Genomic DNA, 22,356 nt, shown 5'->3' on the forward strand with positions numbered 1-22,356 from the left:
GAACTTGAGCCTGATATTCGCACTTAGGGCTTTGAGTACATCTTAGCGAAGTCTCTTGCATCAACTTCTGCACAAGAAGAAGACTCTGACTTCCCCGGTCTCGAATCTGCCCACAAACGTCGCATTCCGGTGCCTCTCATGCGCATTGCTAATTAACAAATATCCCCCAAAAAATCCTCAATTTCCTCGGCAAAATGTACAGAGAATGAATTCCGCATCGCATTTTACAAGGCTATGGAATACCGATAAATAAACGTGAAATACCAATCAGCAAGAGGATGGAAAATTGAATTAAACGGAAATTATTAATATCTCGGTAAAATTTATTAGGAGGGCATTTTGCGTAGAATTTTGCAGGGCGATGATAAACAAATAAATATAAAAAAGGATGAATAAATTCACGGGTCGTTGAGTCGGCTCGTGCCGAGGAAGATGGCGGCTTTCAGAGCCGACTAACCAAAAGGGCCATGATGTCAAGATTTAACGAACAGTGCTCGATTCGCTGCACATCATTTCGAGCGAACCGCCCCCGCATTTCCGGCTGCATTTACAAAGCCTTGGAAAATTCAGGGCGGCTTCATTGACCCAAAATCCACGTATCGACTGATATTTATAAGGCACGCCACTTTAAGTTCGTTATGCATCGATAGTTATTGGCAGGTTCCTCTGTCCAGTCCATCGTGCCTCGTTGTACAGGTGGGATCGATGCGTCTCTCTTGAAGCCACCTGTCAACGGGCAGGATGGAAATTTTGGACGTGGCTTATCGCCCCAAAGACGGGGTTTCCACCGATAATGGGTTTAATCGAACCGCGCTCTCCCGATTTCCCGGGCATTCCTGAAATTTCACGCATTCCGCGAGGAAAGCCGATCGGACGGCCCGATTTCTTCGGGCAACTTCCGTCCTGGACTCGATACGAAATCATACATCAAGTCGGACACGACCCTCGATTCTGGGACACGTTGATCGATCCCTGTTGCTCACCTACACGGCCACGTACGGGGGAGAATATTCGCGAGGAGTGCCCGAGTAGAACTTTCCTCTCAGCTCGTCCCGCCCGAGTTGCCGATAAAACGGTACAGGGGAAATGGAAAATTTCCGTGAGCCTCGGCCCCCCCCTCGATGTAAACGTCAAAGTTTCCGGCGACTCTTCCGGGGAATTCGCGCGGAGAGGCGGTCACGTCTCTTCCGTAACTTCTTCGACGTGTCGGAGTTCCGGCCCCGAAAGGTCCGATAATTCCCGGGTCTCCTCCTCGAGGACTGCCCACCCGACTCCCTCCTCGAAGCCACACAAATGTGCTCGGCAGATTTTAATTCTCTGAGAAAATTAAGTAGAGTACCAGGAAAGGCTGAAATAATTGCAGGGCATCTTTTTTTTTCGTTGCTGTTCATTCTGGAAGTAATAAATAATTCCTCCGGAATAAATTCCCCACTTTCAGAGTCAACCTTTGGATTTTAGGGAGAGGGCCGGGGAGGAATTATCGATCTCAGGTGAACATTTAAATCCTCTGATTATTTTTATCATTTCAATTCGCCGACAGGGATCTCGGTACGACTCTTCAAGTATTCCAATTTATAGAAGTTAGGCCTGAAGCCTAATTCACGATTCAGGTGAGAAGGTTCGACTCGGGGCACGGCTGATTTCCGGAATCTCGTTTCTGATATAATGGCCAATTACTTTCCGGCTTGAAATATCATTTCCCTGTCTTAGACACGGGCTTCTCAGAGCTCTTCCGCCAACTCCTGCCGAAAATACCGAGGAGTTAAGATATCGGTCAGATATACACGTCTGAAAGTTTCAGGAGGTTCCTTGTTCCGCCTTCCCGAAATACCGGAAATGGAGGTGTCGGTAACGTCATGTCCCGAGGAATTCTTGAAAAGCTTTAGAATTATAACGCTCAGCTAGAAATGTAATGCCTAGCTCTGCTTCCGGCCTCGATAAGCGAACGTCGAATTATCCGTGGGACTTTATGTATTGTAGTAATTTTATGTATCGAATTTAGAAGCCATGTTGTTTTTCCTTCCTCTCCATTTTTATGGAACGTGGAAACAAAATCGTGTCATGCACTCATACCAAGGGCGCAGTCGAAGCACCCGTTTCGATGGTAATTCGTCGTATCGAACGTCCGCGTTTTATCAGCCTGTGATTTTGACATAAATCAGAGGTAATGTCGCGGTGTGAAAAGTTACAAGGAGAGGCCGTCGTGTTTTCTCCGATACCCGACGTCGACTCGCAAACCGAATGATCGATAACTTGCGTACCGGGCCTCTACTTTGCCCGGTCGCAAAGTGGCCATTGAAGTACATTAATCGCAAGTGTACCTGGCACATACCTATGTACACGCAAGCCCGTACATACGTTACCTACATGCATCCCCGTAGATATACCTGTGCTCCAGATCGCGTACATACTCCCCGGGAACTTTAAAATTTGCCAGGAACAAATTTTAATTAAATCAAATTCAATTAATTACGACCTTTCGAGTTCCCTTTTCGCGAAACAGGTCACGGATTTCACGAAAAACTACCGGAATTAACGTTTAACGATGAATAATCGCCACTACCCCGGAATCATCCCGTCTCGGTGATAACACCCACTAAACTTAATTATCTCCACCTCGTACACTGATACCCTGATAACGCTAAATTTAATCATCTCCTAATCACCTCAATGGCGCCCACATTGAACCCAATTATTTCCAATATCCAGTTGTCTACCCTACACGCAGGAAAATACTTGATCGAATTTTCCTAATTTCACGGAATTTGATTAAAATAATTTTTTTCACCCGAATTAATATAATATTTCTCAGCTTCAATGAACATTTATTTTTTCTTTGTAGCAAACAACCGAATCAAAAATAAATCTGTATCGAATGCTTTATCGACTGGAAGGTTATCTAAAATTGGCGATACAATTTTTTTGTCCTCTGCTCCATTTTTGCGTTATCTCTCGAACTGCAAGGTATCTCAGGGATTTTTCGCACTTTTCTGGGAACATTTAGCTGATTTAAATCGGCCGATAATCCATATGGCAGGACGTCGTTTTGGCGAGGCCGCAAAGTGGCCATTGAAATATCGTCGGGTACATTGGTCGGGGTTTGCGGTACGCGTACTCGCGTACTCTTCGGCCTCGCGAGTACGCGTATGTCGCGACGTGCATGCCTCGATCTACAGGGGCCATTGACTATTGACAGAAGTCATGTCGCACGCGCTGCCATTGTCGTTGCCGCCAGAGTAAAAGCGCGTTCGCGCGAATAAACGATAGCGCCTCCACCGTGAGAGAGGAGCTCATCCATATGGATGGGCGCGAGCTCGCGTCATTCCATCGATGAATCGTTAACAGGACGCGATTCTTTTCCTTCCTCGACATTTTCCCGTCTTTTTGCCCTCGGTTTCCCCGGCCCTTAATCGGGCACAATCGATCGCTAGAGGGCGCGATCGATGCACGTATAAATAAAGACAATTCGAGTTGAAATTTTTATTCCAGCTAAAGGCTCTAATAATACACCTTAAATGGGGTTTCAGATAATACAGAGTGGCTCGTATTACACCTTTAAAAAAAGAAGAGGTTGGCTGACTCAAAGAAATGTCAGAATAAATTAAATTCGTTTAAATCAAGCACGTCAATTTCTCTTCTCAAGAACATATATTTGTTTCTTGCAATTATACATGGTACATATTTATCAACGACATTTTAATATATTTCACTTTTATTCTTCTATTTCTTCTACTTGTTGGATAGGAGTAAGCATTAATCTATGTTAAATGTAGGATGGAGGAATTTATTTATTTATGTTGAGCAGGTTTAAGGTGGGGTTAACATTTTCACTCGGGGGTGGATGGTTTAGAAAGTCGGATAACGCAGTTATCGGCCGATGCCCTTTTTCTGGGCTCGAAATTTGCATTCCAAGGCGGAGAAATCGCTCTTCTGGCGGAAACGTTCCACGACTCGCTGCCGGGGTAACCTATATATACCTTTATAGGATATACGCGCCGATATATAGCCAACGGTAAATACAGTAAATACAGTTCCCGGGATCGCTCTCGGCTGGGAATCCTGAAAGCATCCCACTTTTCTCGGATTATATCTGCAAAAGAGTGGGGATCTTTTCGGTAGGAATTTCGTGAAGGAGAGCCAAGGAATACCCGAGAGCTCCTTGGCCCTTTTTCCCTCTTTTCCTCTTCCCTTATTTCCGAAATGTTGCACCTGTACGAACGTTGGGGCTGATACTTCGATTTAGATGCGATTCCCGTGGCGCAGTGCTTTCTTGAGGCCGAGGTGAAAAAGGAAAAGCGAGGGACAGTCCTAAAGCACGAGGTCGAAGGTAACTGCCCTACCTCACGAAAAGCGGCGGCCTTGCTCTCGGATTTTAAGTGGCCCTCTATCGCCTCCTTTGATTTCCCTCGTAAAAAGGGTCGCCAAAGTAAATTCCGAAATTCGCCTCGAAATTGATCGTTTGCCCCGGGCTCGCTAATTAAGCACTTTGAGCTTTTCCGCTCGGTGGGGACTTTTACCCGCGGTTTTCCGAAAATGCTCAAAATTGCCCCGACCCAACGGCGCCCAAGTGCTGCTTACGATTGAGGGACCTTGACAAATGATTACCTCGAGGAGATCATTTTCCCTCCCTGTTAATAAATTATCAGATCCTCGGGATGACCCCAGACGACGTCTTTTTTATCGGCGAGTAAAAGCCCGGTATCTTCCGGGCGCCTCGATGAATAAATCATGGTAACACCACGATATTCTTAGTCGAAAAGTTGTAAATGCCAGTTTCCGCGAAACAACATCATAATGGCCGGAAATTTATGCAGGAATTAAGTGCTGTTACGATGTTGTTTTAGGAGGGCTCCGAGCACCGGGGCTTACGACGGTTCAGTTATGAACTATCGAGTTACCGTAATTTATTAAGTCACTTAACGGTTACGACGTTCGAGGCGATAATGCGAACAAGGAAAGGATCGGGGACACTCGTTCCTTCCCCGACCTTGTTTAAAATTCATTATTTGCCGCGGACTGCAGTCCCTTGTTAGCGGAAACCACGGTAAAGGCATATCCCAAATGCGACCGATTATCCTTGGCCATTCCTGCATTTCTACGTAACCTCGAGTAATGCTGACGAATTTACCGAGTACATAGTACATGCTCATATGTTTTTGGATAACTCGACTTCGAGCGGTGCACTCGTTAGCAATAATGAAGGCGCGCGGGAAATTTTTCCATTATAATATAGTACATTATCCCCACGATTATATCACAGACTAGATATTACACAGCGGTGCGATATGCACCTATAGAGTAAATCGCACATTGTTCGGTTTTGATTTTTTACCAGTGCCATTTCGGCAAATTGATTCGCTCTCCTGTGGGAGTGATAAAAAATTTCGCGGTCCGGTAAAACTCGTTCATTCAGACCGAAAGTGCACTCGGGCGGTACCCTCGAAGGCGAATTTTATTTCCCATGTTTTTGAGGTTTCTCTTCATTTTTAATGGAGTTTCTTTCTTTATTTCCAGGTGACGCGACCAGGCTGAGGCACTCGAGGCATTTGGACGCGAAAACGCAATTCTACAACAACGAGGAGCCCGTGGTAAGTGCATGCCGATTTCTTATTGATCGTCGTTGAATAGCACTGGGGCAGGTCGCGGTTTTCCGGGCCCCTGATAATGGAAACGCCCAAAGTTCCTCGGAGGGTTTAAATATTTACCTGGGCGAAGTGTAAACCGGCATTTCGCTGCGGTAATGTTTTACTTCGGAACGAGGGTGCGCGATCTTCGGAGGGCATTAAATAATTTTCCGGGATTCGCCCTTAGTGTCAGGCTCGCGGGCTAAACCCGGAGCGTTTCCCCCGCATTCCACGCGCATTCCTCGATCCCGTCTCTCCAGACACTCGGAGGGTTTTCCCGACCTACCCGGAATTTTCCCCGATTTTCTCCGCCTTCTCGATAATTCATGGCTTCCCGACAGCATCTTTCAGGACCCCCTAAATGCATTCACGGTCACATAAGAATTGAAATCAGTCCTTGTACCGATAGAATAAATATCTCCTATTAACCCGCTATTAATGAATTAAAACTTGAGGATCGAGATACAGAATCCACACAGTAAAGAATATTAACAATTTCAGATGCCTATTCGGTGAAGCATAATAATATTGTGATATGCGCACACCCTTATCACTGTCACTTAGTATTTATTTTAGGGAGTTTTATATTTTAATTTACCACTTCGTTTGTATTTTAAGTATTTTTTAAGACCCGGGGAATATATGGTTATTCAGTTTAGACGATTAAGCGCGTTTCTCGGTGGACGCGCTCTAATTTTCCTGGCCTCCCTGTTTTTCGCTCGAGCCCTCTCGCTCTAATGTACACAGAAGGGGGTAAAAAGAGAAAAAGGGGAAGAACAATTCGAGAAAGTGGCGCGGAGACGCTCGTCTAGGTTCTCCGAAGGAAGATCGATGGTGACGTTTTCTCGTTACATCCAGTTCCGTCGTAATTGCATTATCCGGAGTGCCGGCCGATAGCCTATCCGAGCTCGCGGATCAGTCAATTATCGATACGTTTCCCTCGATCGGGTTTCACCATGCCCGGAGAAAGATGCATCTCTCTAACTGTCGACGTTTGATCAATCTAAGGGAGGAATGCCGAGTGAATTACACGGGGCCGAAAGTCTCTTACGGTCTCGCGATAGCGCGAATCAATGGAGGCCATTGTTGCGCTCTCCTCCGCGTATCAATCGACGCCACGCACGATTTGGATCGGCTGCGAATAATTAACGTCGTTTTCAGAATCTAAATAAATCGGACGTTTTGTCTGCTTTCAGTACCAGCAAGGCCTGAACCACAATCGCAAGCCGGTCTTCTCGAATTGCTCGAATTACGCACCAACGGTTAAGGAAGAGGAGGAGCCGAATACCCTCGTCACTCAAGTGTACGCAAAAGATGACGACCCGCCGAAAGAAGGAGGTAAGTAATAACGTTTAAACCCCCTTTCTGATAAAAATCCCGAATGCAAATTCAGGAATGACATTGAACCCCTTTTCAGGAACCATCACGTACAGCTTCGTCACGGCGCCTGGAGAGAAACTCAAATTCGAAATTAACAACAGGACCGGGGAAATCAGGACGACTCAGATTCTTGACAGGGACGAGCCTGCGAGAGAGAAGGAAGCTTACTTGACAGTCTTGGCAACCGACAATGGCAGGCCGCAGTTACATGACGTCTGTACCTTCAAAGTCACCATCGAGGACGTCAATGACAGCGCGCCGGTCTTCGACAAAGTGGTAATGTATTTCCCTAGAACGAGGAAAATCAAATGAAACGTTAATGGCTAAGCATATGACATGCTGCAACGCCATTGCACGAACCTCTTAATTTACTAACACGAAGAGACGCATTTATAGACTCGCAATCCGCCATTATGGCGAACTTGCAGAGTACGTCATTAACACTTTTCTGCTTCGATTTTCCCATCTTAGGGCGGTCCGGGATACTCGTCGAAGGTTGGTCTCGATTTTTCCGTGTGAATTCAATGCCGAGCGAATGTTAATGTACACGTTATGCGCAAACTCTGGCGGTGCTCGCATTATGGGTAGACTTTTGTCCTTCTTCCTTCCTTTGATCTTTGGTATCGTTGAAAGAGAGAAATCGTATCTCCAGGCTTCCTCTTTCCGATGCTTTTCTCAACCAGGGATGTTGAGTAGCGCATGCCTTTTCGTAATGTATCTTATATAGCGATTCACTTGACAATTTCTAAAGGAAACGCGTTATCGTTAAGCGGTGAAGATTGATAACGTTATTAAGGGGTGAACTCCCACATCTGTGGCATGCTGTTCTCGCGGTCGGTAAATTTTTCTTTACTCGAGATAACGATGCAGATTACTTGTTGGCGATCAATTGTAGTTAGGAAAATTGTGGACACGAGATTCTTAAGTGTATGCACCGTGGCATGCGTTATTTTAGAGGAACGATGCACCTCGTGCACGAAGCTACCTCCGAGCAGCATGTTTGTTCGATACGTAGGACGAGGAGCGATTGTTTAACGCGATTGTTAATTTATCTTTCAACAGGCGTACACGGAGTCCGTACCTCAGGATCTGCCACCAGGAAGAGAGGTCATGAGAGTCTCGGCGACAGACATCGACGATGGGAACAATTCCGTCGTGATATACAGCCTTTCGCCTAAACGACCGGAAGATGGGGTCTACTTTTGGATCGACGAGAAAACGGGAGTCATTTTCCTCAACAAGACCATAGACGTACGTGGCTCCTATTCCTGTCCAAAAAGGAGACAATGTTAAACTACGATAACCTAGAACGCTAAGAAACTTTGAAATTTATTTGTCACGTCTTGATCTTTCCGACAGAACTTGATGGACCTCTTCATTGTTGTACTACTTCTCTGTAACCAAGAAGATAATTTGTTTATCGGTTATAAATTATTTCCACATGAAGGATGTCGGATTATAGAGGGCTGATTTAATTTTTATAGAATGGAGGGTTGTTTTATATAAATTTTGTGTCTTTCAGAGGAGCCCGGATTACAAGTTCAGCATGACCGCCATCGCCAGAGATCGTGGAGAGATTCCAAAATCGAGTGTGATCGACCTCGACATCCGAGTCGTGGAGTCGAACAAGAAAGCGCCGTCCTTCCTGCCAAGAATAGAGGAGCCAATCAGGCTGCAAGAAAATTTCAGCGACTTCGACGCGAGCATTGTTCACTTGAAAGCTGTTTCCAATAGCCCAGAACACCCGGAATTGATCTTTGACCTCGTTATTGGGAGAACGGAGCAGACTAACAAGAAAAATACGTTTAGGTAGAGCATCGTTTGAGCGAGTCCCCCCCTATTGTTGCAAGCCTCGCATTAACTTTCGTAGTTCCGAAGTGGGTGGTCGGAAAAATTAGACGTTAAATAAATTAACGACCAAGAAGGGGAATAAAAGAATATATGAATACATTTCAGGCTGGAGACCACGAGGAACACAGAGGCGGACATTAAGCTTTCGCATCATCTCGATTACGAGAGCAACACGGAATACAGTTTCAATGTTCGCGTCCAGAATGCACATCAGCTGGCCGCGGAGACTACCATCAACATCCAAGTGTTGGACGTGAACGACAACATCCCCGTGTTTCGAGAAATGAAGGAAGGTAGTGTTTTGGAGAACGAAGAGCCAGGAGCTCCGGTTATGCAAGTTCTGGCGATCGATGCCGATGGCACACCTGAGCACAACCAGGTAAACCATTTAAATCGATACCGTCTAAGTCCCCTGTATGTTATGAATCCATTATTTCAATCCCAACGTCTCTCCGCAGGTCACTTATGAGCTCTTCGACAACAAGGAGTTCTTCGCCATCGACAAGTACACGGGGAATATAACGACCAAGGTGAAATTCGATCGGGAGACCAAAGACACCTACAACGTCAAGGTGATAGCGACCGACAACTCGCCGAGCGCTCTTTTCAAGAGTGGAGAACACAACAAAGGAGAACAAGTCTTCCGAATAGCGATCGCCGACAAGAACGACAACGCGCCTCACTTCACCCAGAAGCAGTACACCGCGAACTCAATATTGGAGAACGCCAACATAAACGCCCTCGTAACCGAGGTCGAGGCGAAGGATTCGGATACCGCGAGTCCGGTCACGTATAGCATTATCTCCGGAAACACCAATAACAGTTTCTACATCGAGGGAACCACGGGAAAGATCCGCGTGAACAAGCCGTTGGACTACGAGGAAATCACCGAATACAATCTGACCGTAAGAGCCTTCGACGGGCTTTACGAGGACACGGCAGGAGTGAAGATTTTCATAGAAGACGTGAACGACAATCCTCCGGTGTTCGAGGATTTTGATACCAATCCTACCATACTAGAAGAGGAGCTGGTCGATGGCTGCATCACCACAGTGGTTGCGTACGACCCGGATATTAAGAATCGCTCGGTGGACCAGCACATCGCCTACTTCATAGTCAAGGACGATCAGCAGCCGCTGATAGAAATCGATAAAACCGGATGTATGACTCTGAAAAAGCCCTTGGATCGAGATCCGCCGAATGGTTATCCGATCTGGACCGTAATCGTGATGGCTCGCGACGAGGACGGCTCGCCCACCGCTCTTCGAGAGCTGGTGATGGTCAACATCACTCTTATCGACATAAATGACAACGCTCCATTCCTGGACATGCCCCATCCCGTTGTTTGGTACGAGAACGAGCCCCCGGGAAACATAACGGAGCTCAAAGCACGGGACTACGACTCCACAAAAAACGGCCCTCCCTTCAAGTTCGCCATCGTCGAGTCCGCGGACATCGAGATCTTGACATATTTCTCCATCAATGGCACTCGTCTGCACGCTCAAGTGGTGTTCGACCGAGAAGAGCGGAAGAGCTATGAGATCCCCATAGCGATAACGGACAGCGGAATTCCCCCTATGACCGGAACCTCCACCCTGACCGTCATTATCGGCGACAGAAACGACAACGCCATGGAGGACGGATCGAGCTCGATCTTCGTGTACAATTACAAAGGCCAAGCGCCCAACACGGAAATCGGAAGAGTATACGTGAACGACCCGGATGACTGGGATCTACCTGACAAGTCTTTCGAGTGGGCCCCACATGCGAATCACGACGGCTTTTACCTGGATTCCAGAACGGGCATGATCACCTTGCTCTCTGGGACTTCCAACGACACCTTCAGCTTGAAATTCGTCGTCCGAGAGGAGAGCCCATTGGTGCCCTTCCACAAAGTCAATGCATACGTCAACGTCACCGTCAAGGAGATACCCGAAGAAGCGGTCATGAAGTCGGGATCCATTCGGTTCTTCGGTATCACGGCTGAGGAATTCGTGGCTCCGGATCCAGACGGCGTCAGCAAGAAGGACGCTCTTCAGGAACGGCTGGCGTCCATCCTGAACACCTCCCTGGAGAACGTGGATGTCTTCACCGTCCTTCACTCCCCGCACTACAATAATAAATCCCTGCTGGATGTGAGATTCTCGGCTCATGGTTCACCTTACTACGCCCCTGAGAAGCTGAACACCATCGTTGCTCAGAAATCGAAGGAGATCGAGCACGAAATGAAGGCCGAAATGCTTCTGATCAACATCGACGAGTGTCTCTTTGAGAAGCTCCATTGCAACAATTCCTGTCGCAGCATCCTGAACGCCAGCTCGGTGCCTTATCCGGTTTACACCAACACCAGCTCCTTTGTTGGAGTCCGGGCAGTCGTTGATCCTCAATGCATTTGTCACGTTGCCGACCCTATCGTGTGCTTGAACGGGGGAACACCTTCGGCAGACAGGTGTGAATGTCCTCCGAATCTGGAAGGCCCAAGGTGCGAGTTGTTGGGCATCGGGTTCCGAGGAGATGGATGGGCCATTATGCCTCCACCTGGACAAGCCTGCGACGACTCACACTTAGGTGAGGATTCTTAAATTCCTGTAGAAGTAAAATTAAAATCAGTCCCCATATAATCATCCAACCAGTTGCTTCAATATTTTTCTCGGATTTTTCAAGGTTTGGAACTAACGCCCCAGGTGGATCACGGATTGGTCTTTTACTTTGGACCGATGAATTACAGTCCTAAACTCGGTATTCAAGATTTTATGTCTCTGGAAATCCAAAATGGCTACGCGGTTCTCTACGTCGATTATGGCACTGGTACCGTAAAGCTGGATCAGAAACAAATTAAATTAACCGACGGCAAGAGCCACAGAGTAGACGTTTATTGGACGAAAACCGTAAGTGGTCGGGGATAAATTAAATTCCGTTTGTCTTTGATAAACTGGGAGGTTTATATGAATTAATAATACGTTTCGTTGGCAGACCATTGAAATGAAAGTGGACAACTGTGGTATATCGGCTTGCATGAGCCTGACTGCTCCGCAAGGATCGAACGAGTTCCTGAACGTGAACAGTCCTCTACAAGTAGGGGGTACCTTGTCTAACTTGGCACACTTAGCTTCGAAATTAGGATGGAATCACAGACCATCGGACAAAGGATTCGTTGGATGCATCCGCAACATGACCATCAATGGAAACGTAGGGATCGCTATCGTCAATGAGCATTTTTATGGAATAAGTGGAATTCCAAATAATATTTATATTGGAAATATTTATTATATAAATTTTCTTTTTAGACGTACAACTTGGGAATGCCAGTTCTATCCAGAAACGCCGATCCAGGGTGTGACCATGGGATGGCAGTGGCGGTATCATTCGGAATTGACACAAACTTTTTGGTAGCCATTTTAGTATGCATAGCCATTCTGCTTATACTTTTACTGGCAGTGGTTGTTCATAGAAGAAAGACCGACGACCTCTTTAAGGATATGGACGACATTAGGGAAAATATTATCAACTATGAAGATGAAGGCGGTGGCGAAGTTGACACTGGCTATGACCTTAACGTTTTAAGGTCGATATACGATGCGCCGCCGATAGAATCAAAAATAGCTCCAGTTGGTCTTCAGGGAAGAGGTAAATTCCACGTTTTATACGTGTATAATGATCTTGTAGCTTACGCTTGACCTTTGAATGATAAAAACTATCATTCATTTCCACAGCTCCCGACGAAGTCCCGGATATCTGCGGATTCCTGGACGGTAAAAAAGAAAGCTGTGACAAAGATCCTGACACGAATCCTTTCGACGACGTCAGGCATTACGCATACGAGGGCGAAGGCAATTCGGATGGCTCCTTGTCGTCCTTAGCATCCTGTAAGTACATATATGCATTATTCCCAGTGCTCCATACCCTCAAACTCGGTCGAAACAAAGACACATTTCACTAGTTTACTAGTTTTTAATTAATAAACGACAAGCGAAGCGAAACATCGGTTCGGGTACCAACGCGAGAAGTAACCGGAACATTTGGCGGAAAGTTTAAATGAATGTGCGCTCCGCGTCGCAACACCGATCCAGATAAAGCAGACGTTTGCTGTACATTTGTACAGTAATGAATATCCGATGTATACGGACCACATTAATACCGCATGCGTCATGTTTTATAGAGCACTTCGTTGGCAGTGTCACCTTTGTTTGTGATTGCCGTTCCGTAAAATTCAATTTATTCGCATGCGCTGTTTTGCACCTCGGGGCATCCGAGCCGAGAAAAAAGGAGCACGGGGGCATTTCGCCCTCGTTAGCACCGAATCAAACGGCACGATAAATAATGACTCAATATCGCGGAGCGAGTCAACGGCAGAAAATACTTTGGAAATAGATATAAGTTAAATCGGAGTCGCTTGGAGAGTACTACATGGTCGCTTGCTCTGTTATTTCCACAGGTACAGACGACGGTGATTTAAATTTCAATTATCTGTCTAACTTCGGGCCGAGGTTCCGGAAATTAGCCGACATGTACGGAGAGGATCCCAGTGACGAGGAAAGTGACGGCGTAGGTGAACGCGAGAGCGAAAGCTGGTGTTGAGCTTTTCAGGGACTCGCCTAAAGAGCGAAGACGAATGTATTCCCGATTATCGAATCATCCCCTGGATACTCCCTCTGCACGAGAGCACTCGTTTATGTGTCGATGTCAAGGAAGTGCGCGAGCCTAAGACTTCGCCGTATTTGTACTTAAGGGGAGGTGAGCTTAGGGCTTTCAACTTTTACGAAACGCTGACTGACTTTAGAGACTCGCCGGCCTCGAAGACTACCTTGAGCATTTGGATGCCTCGTTCAAACCGAACGTGAGAGCCTTTCATGAAAGTGGATCCTCATCGAATAGCGCACAGGCAACGAGAGTAACGTTAGATTTACGATTAATTAAGCGATTAATTAGATTCGTCAGTCTTCGTTGCCCTCGCCACGGCGGCAGGCGAGACGACTTCCCTCGAGCCTGGCATTCGCCTGCGTTACGAGGTCCCAGGCTTTTTTATGCATAAATAAATATATATATGAAGATAAATATATATATATTATATTATACAAAATATAGATATAACACCGAACGACGAGGAATCGGCGACATGATCTTAAAAGCCACGTTGTAAGAGAGGCGTTTACACGGCGCAGCAGTTGAACGTGACATTTAATTTATATGATATTTTATTAATCGGATGAAAGCGTGAACGAGAGAGAGAGAGAGAGCGAACGGTAATGCGAGCGATGTGGTAAATGAATTACCGATTGTAGAGTGTAACATCGTCTAGGCCATTGTATTAGACAAACGTAATACTTGCGTGCGCACGTCCACGTATGTACATTATTTTGTCGCGAAATGTAGGCACACGAGGACGATCGTTCGCTATGTACATAGAGTATGGAATATTAACATATAAATACCATCTCGGGAGGAGCATACACAACTATGCGTACATTCTCTGGGGTTTGACGATCGTTTACATTCAATTTCTATACGTTAATTTGTACCTTCGCCGAGGTGCATTCGAGTATACCCGGGATATACCCTGAAGAACCGAGCGCTTCCGGGTCTGATTTTCGAACCGCCATTTAGGGTTGACTTTCTCATGCAAAAATGAATCGTTAGGTCAAGTCGACCTTCCGGAACCATAAAATCGATAACGATGGTAATGTTCATTTTTGCGTTAGATAGCACACGATTCGAGAATCGGTACCCCGATGAAGCGTTCGAGGTCAAGTGCCATAGCGCGCCTTACTTATGAAATTCCTTGATCCACGATCCATGGATCGGCACAGTATTACGCGTAAGGGATCGGCAAATGAGTTTCGGATGCCCACGAGACACATTTTGTCGATCCGAATTCATTTTAATCCTACTCGAATGTATCCCTCTCCGATGGGCCGCGATTTTTCGCGGCTGCTGTTTCATCATCGTTTCATTTCATATTTAAGCGGTATAGTATATCATATAGGCGTTCATAGGCGTATATAAATGAATATATATATATATTCACTCTAATTTCTAAGCTTTTTGTACATTGAAACAGTGACGTTATATATGTGTAGATATGTATCGTGAACGAGCGACTCGCGTCGAGGTGTCTCCGCTAATGAATTTATTGGACACCTCTGACGTTTCGGGATTTATTTTGGCCATTGTAAATCAGCGCAGCTAAATGAGAGCTTATAGCTCGAATATGTATGACCCGATTATACGGGAGCACCGAAACGTGAGAGGAGGTGGGCCTCGGATGCATCTCGAAGTGATGCGAGGCACCTATGCATGCGATCTCGAGATTTAAGTGCGAGGCGATTAGGCGAAAGCGTGTGATCTCAAAATTAATGGGGCTGCGTTAAACAGCGGTTTCGCGAGGGGTTACTCTGTATCAGTAGGACGATCCGCTAGCTAGATAGCGATATATCGCATGGACAATTAATAATCTACAGTTGAAGCTGGACATATCAAACCCCGCTGCACCGACGATGACTTTGTTTTCATTTCCCGCTAAGTGTAAAAATTACTCCCTGGGATTTAATGGTATCCAGCAGTATACTCCGGTTATTCAGAACATTAACTCGTCACGACATTATGGGTACATCTGCAATACTAATCTAACTTGATGCTGCAATGTTCATTTACAACTCGTGCATTATTATTTAGTTATTTGATATAGCGGAATTTGTTCTGTCCTGCCTCAGCTGGATGGACGGCTACCAGCTGATCCTCGATGATTAAATTTAACATTTTCTTGCGGCTTATGGATTCCAGTCGGGGCGATTACAATCTATTACGTGTTTCTACGTAAGCGCGGCTAAACGCTCTTCGGATAATCCCTATTTACTGGCCTAAGTAAGACGTCGTACTTGCGTGAAACTGGATCTTGTACTTGAATTTACTGTAGGTATTGATCGTGAATTGACTTCTAAGTTATTTGTTTCGCACTCGAGGTTCGATCGAAGTGATCTCTTTTCGTCGGTACCAAAGAAAATTAAACGGTTCGTAGAACGACAAACAGTTATCTGGCTTTCATCCGGAGGCGGAGATGTTTGATTGTTTCTTCCGAGCCCTTCAAGTGCACTTTCTTTGATGCTATTCGAAGTACCATTAACGTCAGCCTCCACTCATATATGAAATTATTGCGCTAAACTTCCGCCACACTCTCGACATACCATCGCCTAATTCAATTTAGCTCGTAACATTTGTTCCGCGATTTTTTGTCGCTCAATGAGTTGTATCAAATAAATACTTAGGTCGAAGTAAAGACGTTACTTTCGACGAGAGGGAAATAAACGTTGCGACTCGTGACAAATTCACTGCTGAATTTGAGTACCTAACTTGAGCGTTTCGCGAGGGATACGAGTTCACGTACGTGCAGTCAGAGTCGCGTATAATTGCCTTTAATCTGCACTTGCATTGTACAAATATAGAAAAATTCCGAAAATCAAACGCATAGTTCAGGCTCATTTCTGCGGCATTTTGTCCCGATGCAAGTGCAGCCCATTAAAAGCGCCGCGAAAGACAAATCTGGCTCAGCTCTGACAACACGAACGCACCTCGTATGATTTAGAATAACGAATTTTTTTTTTTACCAGACCGAGAAACGCGGAATCGGTGGGTAACCCATCTCGAATCGATCGTCGACTATTCAAGCGTATAAAAATATTTTATAATTTCTCCCCTCAAAGTCACGGAGAACACGGGTTACTCAACCGATATCCTCGCGATTTCTGCGATTAAGGCGTCCTTGCGAAGGAAAGTGAATAGCGAGGCAGTACATTTTAAAATATAAATAAAATCGTACGTCGAAATAAGAAAAAAAAAAAATCTAAGTCCTCCAAATTTAAATTGCATCGCTAGTTGCATCGTGCCCGCGCTGCATCGCGTAGTACGATTGGAATTTCTCCTGGAAATCCATGCTATTCTCTTTCCTCCGAGGGTGTCTGAATTTTCGAAAACTTCGGACGTATCTGATTCTCGATGACAATTTGGGTTTCCGATTCTTGGTGTTATTGGACTTTCGAACCACCGGAACTCGCACATTCCAGTGCTTCTCCGTTCAGGGGAAGACTGTCCAAGACGAGACGGTGTAATATGAGGATCCCGGAAAAAAATAGAAAAGTTGAACAAAAAAAAAAAAGAAAGGAAACGAAATACAGGATGCCTCGTCTTACACTTTTCTACGCCGTTCTGGCGTATACTGCCGAGTGTCGTTCAATTTGTTCACTGCCCTCGAAGTGATAAATATACGGACACGATGATGATCCAGGTCTCCGGATCCGTTTTAGCTACGTTACGTCCTGAGAGTTCGCGAGGATGAGATGTCGCTGCTTGGTCTTGAGACTTTGGGTTTCATGTTCTAGGACAACGACGGACTTGTCTTTCCGGGTCTGGACGAAGTGCAGCTTCTTGCGTTTTGGGGGAGAAGCGCAAAGGAACATTAATAAGGGCGAATGCATGAATGATTGCGTGCGGGCGTGCGTTATTACACATCGACATACTTGTACCCGCGTGTGTAGAAACGAGCCATCGAAACGAGTGATAAATCCGTGGTTTCGCGAGAGCGTATCCTTAGCACAGCTAAGTCATGTGTAACACTCCCTTTGCAGGAATAAATAATGATAAACATGAGATTCAACTGACTTTTGCTATCTCTTACAGGATACCGAATAATTGATAAGATCGGATAAATGCTACGTTACAAGCTCGACATCTCGACGAGGACCTTCTGGCGAAGACACGACGTGTCTAAGGATGAATGAAGCGAAGCCTCCATGCGTAACAGCGGAAATACAAATGGTATTCCATTGATTACCCTCCGATTTATCAGGTTTCTGTCCCGCTGCGCTATCATGGTCAGCAAATTAGGAAGAAGCCTCTGACACGCACACACGCACGTCCGACCATCCAATTATAACAGGTAATGTGTAGAATAATTGCGTAAGTGCCAGACGAGAAACCGCCCACGGATGAGATTTACATAAATTCTTTGACACACCCCTTCGTGTAATTATCAATTATGTTGGCTGCAGGTAAAGATAAATATATACCTTGGATCCAGATATGACCCAATAGACGTCAAGATATGATTGGAAACGATCTGAAGGATGCAAGATACCATGGAGGGCCCTTATTCTTCCATTTTTATATTGAGTTTACTTTCAGTGCGCAAACAGGCGACATTCATTCAAGATGTCCTACGCTCTCATTTCTCGCTTTTCAGTGTTTTATATTATTAATGAATTACGTTATGGGCCTTGACCTCTGATCATTCATAGAGCTAGTACTTCATATGCCCCTAAGGCTCTCGAATAAGATATCGGTTTTCGTTCATATCTGTCCGATATATATATTTTTTTTTTCTAGACAAAATGTATACTTCAGCTGACCATCCCACCCTTCCAGCCTGCAAGGAAGTCTTCCCTTACTCTGCCGTATCTACTTGCGCGATACCCCAAGTAGGGACGAAAGGGGTGGAAATGTCTTCTCAAGTATAAAACGCCTCACGAACCAGACTAGCCGTTCAATCGCAATCCGGTCTTGCTCTTTTCTTATCCCGGCACTAGTTTGCGAGACTAACGTCAGATACGCGTTGTTATCACTTGCTATCAACATGTGAGTTAACGCCAGGTCTTATTAAGCCTCCATTAGGAAGTGTTCCGACAGCTTTAAAGTTTCGTTTAGTACTTCTAAACTAAAATATAACAAACATTTTTTACGCTTTTCCCGAAGAAGCAAGACATTGAGTGGTGCGTCTAAACAAAGTTGTCGTCGACTTTCTTCGCAAAGCAAAGCCGAAAATAATTAAAAAAAAAAAAAGGAACGTTGGATATTTCGGAGAGTCAATTCGGCGCGGCGGGAATTTCTGATGACGTTTTGTTGAGACGTGGTTCCATCGCTTTGATTTTGTTATTCCATTTTTTATATCAAGTTCTAATGTTGCGAATGTGTGTCTTAGGTGCCGCAAAATCCCGTCTGGTCTGCTCGCAGTGGTATTGCTTGTATGTTTGATTTTGGTGACTAACGTGGAGGCTCAGCTCAATTTTTCCACCGGATGGGGAAAAAGAAGTCAAATCTTGTCGACGAGAGGCGGCAATTCTCCGTGTTCCTCGCAAGGTAGACCAACGCTGGACCAGTTGCTCGGCTTGTATAATTTAATACAGGTACGCAACAGGTGGTCGAATATTCTGGCTAATGAAAAACCTCCCTTAAAAGGGGAAAAAAGTATCATTTCATTGATTTTCATTCTCACCCAATGTTAACACATGAACGTTCGATTTCTTTTCCAGGCCGAAGCACAAAAGATTGTTGACTGTCAGAAATTGACTAAATGAACAGCCATACTCCACGATCCTCGGTGCAAGAAATTATTAAGCAACGGTGTAAGAACAGTGTATTGTCTGAATAAACCTTGGATGTAGCCCGATTAAAATTCCGTAACGTTGTATGTATTTCTTGGACCCAAGAGATTTTATATACCAAGGACGTTATCTTCTGCATAAAATGTTTCATCACCTTCGAAAATCTATCAAACGCTCCAAAACGCTTTAAATACTCCATTTGAAAACAACATTTTATTTGGCGAGCACCCGAAGTGTGTCGAAAGTAAACTACATATTATTATAATTATAAATACGTGTAAAGTATCGAGTTATAAGTACATCAAGCTGAAAGTGTTAAAATGTTAAACTGTTATCGGAAGAAAATTGAGTTATGTGTTAAAGTAAAAGAGAAGTCGAGATTAGAAAGTATCAATACGAGTGCGCCAATCTCAGTGTCAATATTAAAATTGGTATCGAAAAGAAAGTGAATCAATTGTATATTATACAAAGGAAACGACATTTCCGACGAGTAATACCTAAAAAGATTATTAATTTTCGGAAAGAATGCTTCCTAATGATGAGAAATGTGAAGATAAATAACGTAAGTGAAGGGTAAAGTCAAAGAGGGCGCCACGCGAGTATTCTTCCCATACCATCAAAAGCGAGCAGTGTCGGTAAGCGTAGGTAAGCTACCACCGTCAACTGCTGCATGGTATTACCATCACGAGTACGTGAGCCGCCAACGGTGACTGGTAGATGGTACCGCCATCGCGAGTGCGCGAGCTCCTATCAGAAATTCGTTGCGCCGACCTTGGGGGCAAAAAACGGTGAAAGCTAACGTACGAAATCAGAGGGCAGCACAGGATGCGATCGCACGATCCTGCCCGTGAGCAATCTCCCAACTCATCTTTGATAGAAAATACAAATTATAAAAAATACCGTTTTATGATGCAATAAAAAACTTGAAATATGATTGACAATATGAAGGCTGTAGGAACTATAAACGTGTAGAAAAACGAAGATAAGCAGCATTGTGACCTGTCAGTAAATAAAACCTGGCGGAATACTTCCTGGAATTAAGTACGCAGTTGTTTGGTCGGTGTAAAGGTGGAAATGAAGTTCAAATTAAAGTTTTGCATCATTCAGTTTCCGTTTATAATATTTCTTATATATGTTGGCTTTTTTATTAATGTGTATAATGGCCATGTCGATTGTGAATGTAATCTACCTCGTCAACTGATCAAAGAAATACAGAGTTATTCTCCGATTGTTAATAAAATAATAAACGCGACAATTGCTGGCAAGTTTAAGGGCAAAACATGGAAAGAACTTGCACTGTTTGTTGACACTTTTGGTCCTAGATTCACAGGCTCTCGAACTCTCGAGGTTTCGATAGATTACATGTTAAATCGTTCGAAGAATTATAATCTAGAAAATGTCCATGGAGAAACTGTCAAGGTACCTCATTGGGTTAGGTATGGGAATTATTTCTGTACTGTTAATATACTTTTTTTAAAGCACATGGACTCGATACGATATTTCTTTCAGAGGTCAGGAATCTGCTACTGTTCTGAAACCCCGAAAAATAAATTTAGCAATGCTAGGCTTGGGATATAGCGTCGGAACACCAAAGAAAGGTATCACCGCCGAAGCCGTTGTGGTGAATAGTTTCGATGATCTGAAAAAATTGAAAAATGAGGTAATAGAAACTTAGCAATACAGTAAAATATTGGCGTGCTCCAAACAAAAAAAGAACCTAACAAGGTATCATTTTTTAATGCAACAGATACCAGGAAAAATTGTTATCTACAATGAAAAATTTGTATCATATTCAGAAACTGTTGAGTATCGAAGTCGAGGAGCTTCGGAGGCTGCGAAACTTGGTGCGGTAGCAGTTTTGATCAGATCGGTGACTCCGTTTTCTCTGTACACGCCACACACTGGTATGATGTCCTACGAGGCCAATGTTACTAAAATACCTGCTGCTTGCATTACTATTGAAGATGCTACACTATTGCACAGAATGTTCCAGCGCGGTAGGTATATTTATAACACCTTTAATAACTTCTATTTAACACGTGTGGAGATTCACAAATTTTATAATCGACATAGTCATGTGACAGCATGATAAATTCATATTCATATCAAATATTTGTATTTTTAGGCAAACGCATTGTGGTGAATTTAAAGATGCAAGCTAGGACCTTACCAGTTACACAGTCTCGTAACGTAGTAGCTGAGATCAAAGGATCCGCACAACCAAACAAGGTAGTAGTCGTCTCGGGACACATCGATAGCTGGGACGTTGGTCAGGGTGCAATGGACGACGGAGGAGGTGCATTTGCTTCTTGGGCATCTGTGGTTCTTCTTCGCCTCCTTAATTTACGAGCCAAAAGAACAATAAGGTGGAACTTTTCGACCACAAAAACATTCTTTTCGAGACCAAAGACTGTTAATTTGTTAACTCGTTACCTTCACGATGCAGGGCGATACTGTGGACTGCCGAAGAAATGGGAACCGTCGGAGCTCGTCAGTACATTGAGGCACACAAAGCTGAAGTGCGAGATCTCCAGTTCGTCATGGAGTCAGATATAGGCACTTTCACTCCTATCGGACTCGAATTTACGGGAACGGAAAAGGTCAAGTGCATTCTGGAGCAAGTGATGGGGTAAGAATCGTTTTAATAACCGCCGACAATTCTTTAAGAAAAAAATTCCTTTACATTTATTTTTCTTTAATCTCCTCAGATTACTAAGTGCGCTGAATGCGACGCAGCTTCGCAGCCCAAACGCAGGGCCCGACATCAGCGATTGGGTCGATTCTGGCGTCCCAGGTGGCTCGCTTTGGAATAAAAATGACAAGTACTTTTGGTTCCATCACACGAACGCGGATACGATGTTGGTCGAAGACCCCACATCTCTGGATCTCGCAACAGCCCTTTTCGCTGCGGTTTCATACGTCTTGGCCGACATAAGCGTAGATCTTCCACATCACACAAACGAATTACCGGAACCCTGAATTAATCTCCATCATCGACATAAGCTTCGTTCCAGTGGAGTATATTCTATTTAAATACGGATCGTACGGTTTATCAACAAAGTCCTTTTTATACTCTCACATATAAATATCTATTTACCGAATCTACATTTCGCCTCTCGACAGAATCCTTT

The 22,356-nt window shown here is 44.6% G+C and overlaps 3 protein-coding genes across 3 annotated transcripts in view; all 3 read left to right on the top strand.

Annotated features, from left to right (window-relative positions):
- LOC105701282 (DE-cadherin) overlaps positions 1-17,495 on the top strand; it is a 93,683-nt gene extending 76,188 nt beyond the window's left edge. The window contains exons 2-13 of the mRNA XM_012427905.1: positions 5,515-5,588; positions 6,821-6,962; positions 7,042-7,280; positions 8,067-8,255; positions 8,527-8,813; positions 8,961-9,234; positions 9,314-11,423; positions 11,520-11,743; positions 11,829-12,044; positions 12,143-12,482; positions 12,569-12,721; positions 13,291-17,495. Of these exons, the coding sequence (XP_012283328.1) occupies positions 5,515-5,588; positions 6,821-6,962; positions 7,042-7,280; positions 8,067-8,255; positions 8,527-8,813; positions 8,961-9,234; positions 9,314-11,423; positions 11,520-11,743; positions 11,829-12,044; positions 12,143-12,482; positions 12,569-12,721; positions 13,291-13,433 (4,391 nt within the window). The 3' untranslated portion in view covers positions 13,434-17,495. The remainder of the gene's footprint in view (positions 1-5,514; positions 5,589-6,820; positions 6,963-7,041; positions 7,281-8,066; positions 8,256-8,526; positions 8,814-8,960; positions 9,235-9,313; positions 11,424-11,519; positions 11,744-11,828; positions 12,045-12,142; positions 12,483-12,568; positions 12,722-13,290) is intronic.
- Positions 17,496-18,337: 842 nt separating this feature from the next.
- Positions 18,338-19,299, top strand: LOC105701148 (hypertrehalosaemic prohormone). Its single transcript, XM_012427596.2, has 3 exons — positions 18,338-18,479; positions 18,823-19,027; positions 19,154-19,299. Coding segments are annotated over exons 1-3 (252 nt in total). The 5' UTR covers positions 18,338-18,477; the 3' UTR covers positions 19,199-19,299.
- Positions 19,300-20,068: 769 nt separating this feature from the next.
- LOC105701376 (carboxypeptidase Q) lies at positions 20,069-22,330 on the top strand. The gene is made up of 6 exons (XM_012428077.1): positions 20,069-20,661; positions 20,735-20,885; positions 20,973-21,222; positions 21,351-21,591; positions 21,672-21,854; positions 21,934-22,330. The coding sequence occupies exons 1-6, from the start codon at positions 20,300-20,302 to the stop codon at positions 22,202-22,204; spliced, it is 1,458 nt and encodes a 485-aa protein (XP_012283500.1). The 5' UTR covers positions 20,069-20,299; the 3' UTR covers positions 22,205-22,330.
- Positions 22,331-22,356: the final 26 nt, after the last annotated feature.

Source organism: Orussus abietinus, unplaced genomic scaffold (genome assembly GCF_000612105.2).
Source record: "Orussus abietinus isolate OABI.00-Male unplaced genomic scaffold, Oabi_2.0 scaffold5, whole genome shotgun sequence".
Taxonomy (NCBI): domain Eukaryota; kingdom Metazoa; phylum Arthropoda; class Insecta; order Hymenoptera; family Orussidae; genus Orussus; species Orussus abietinus.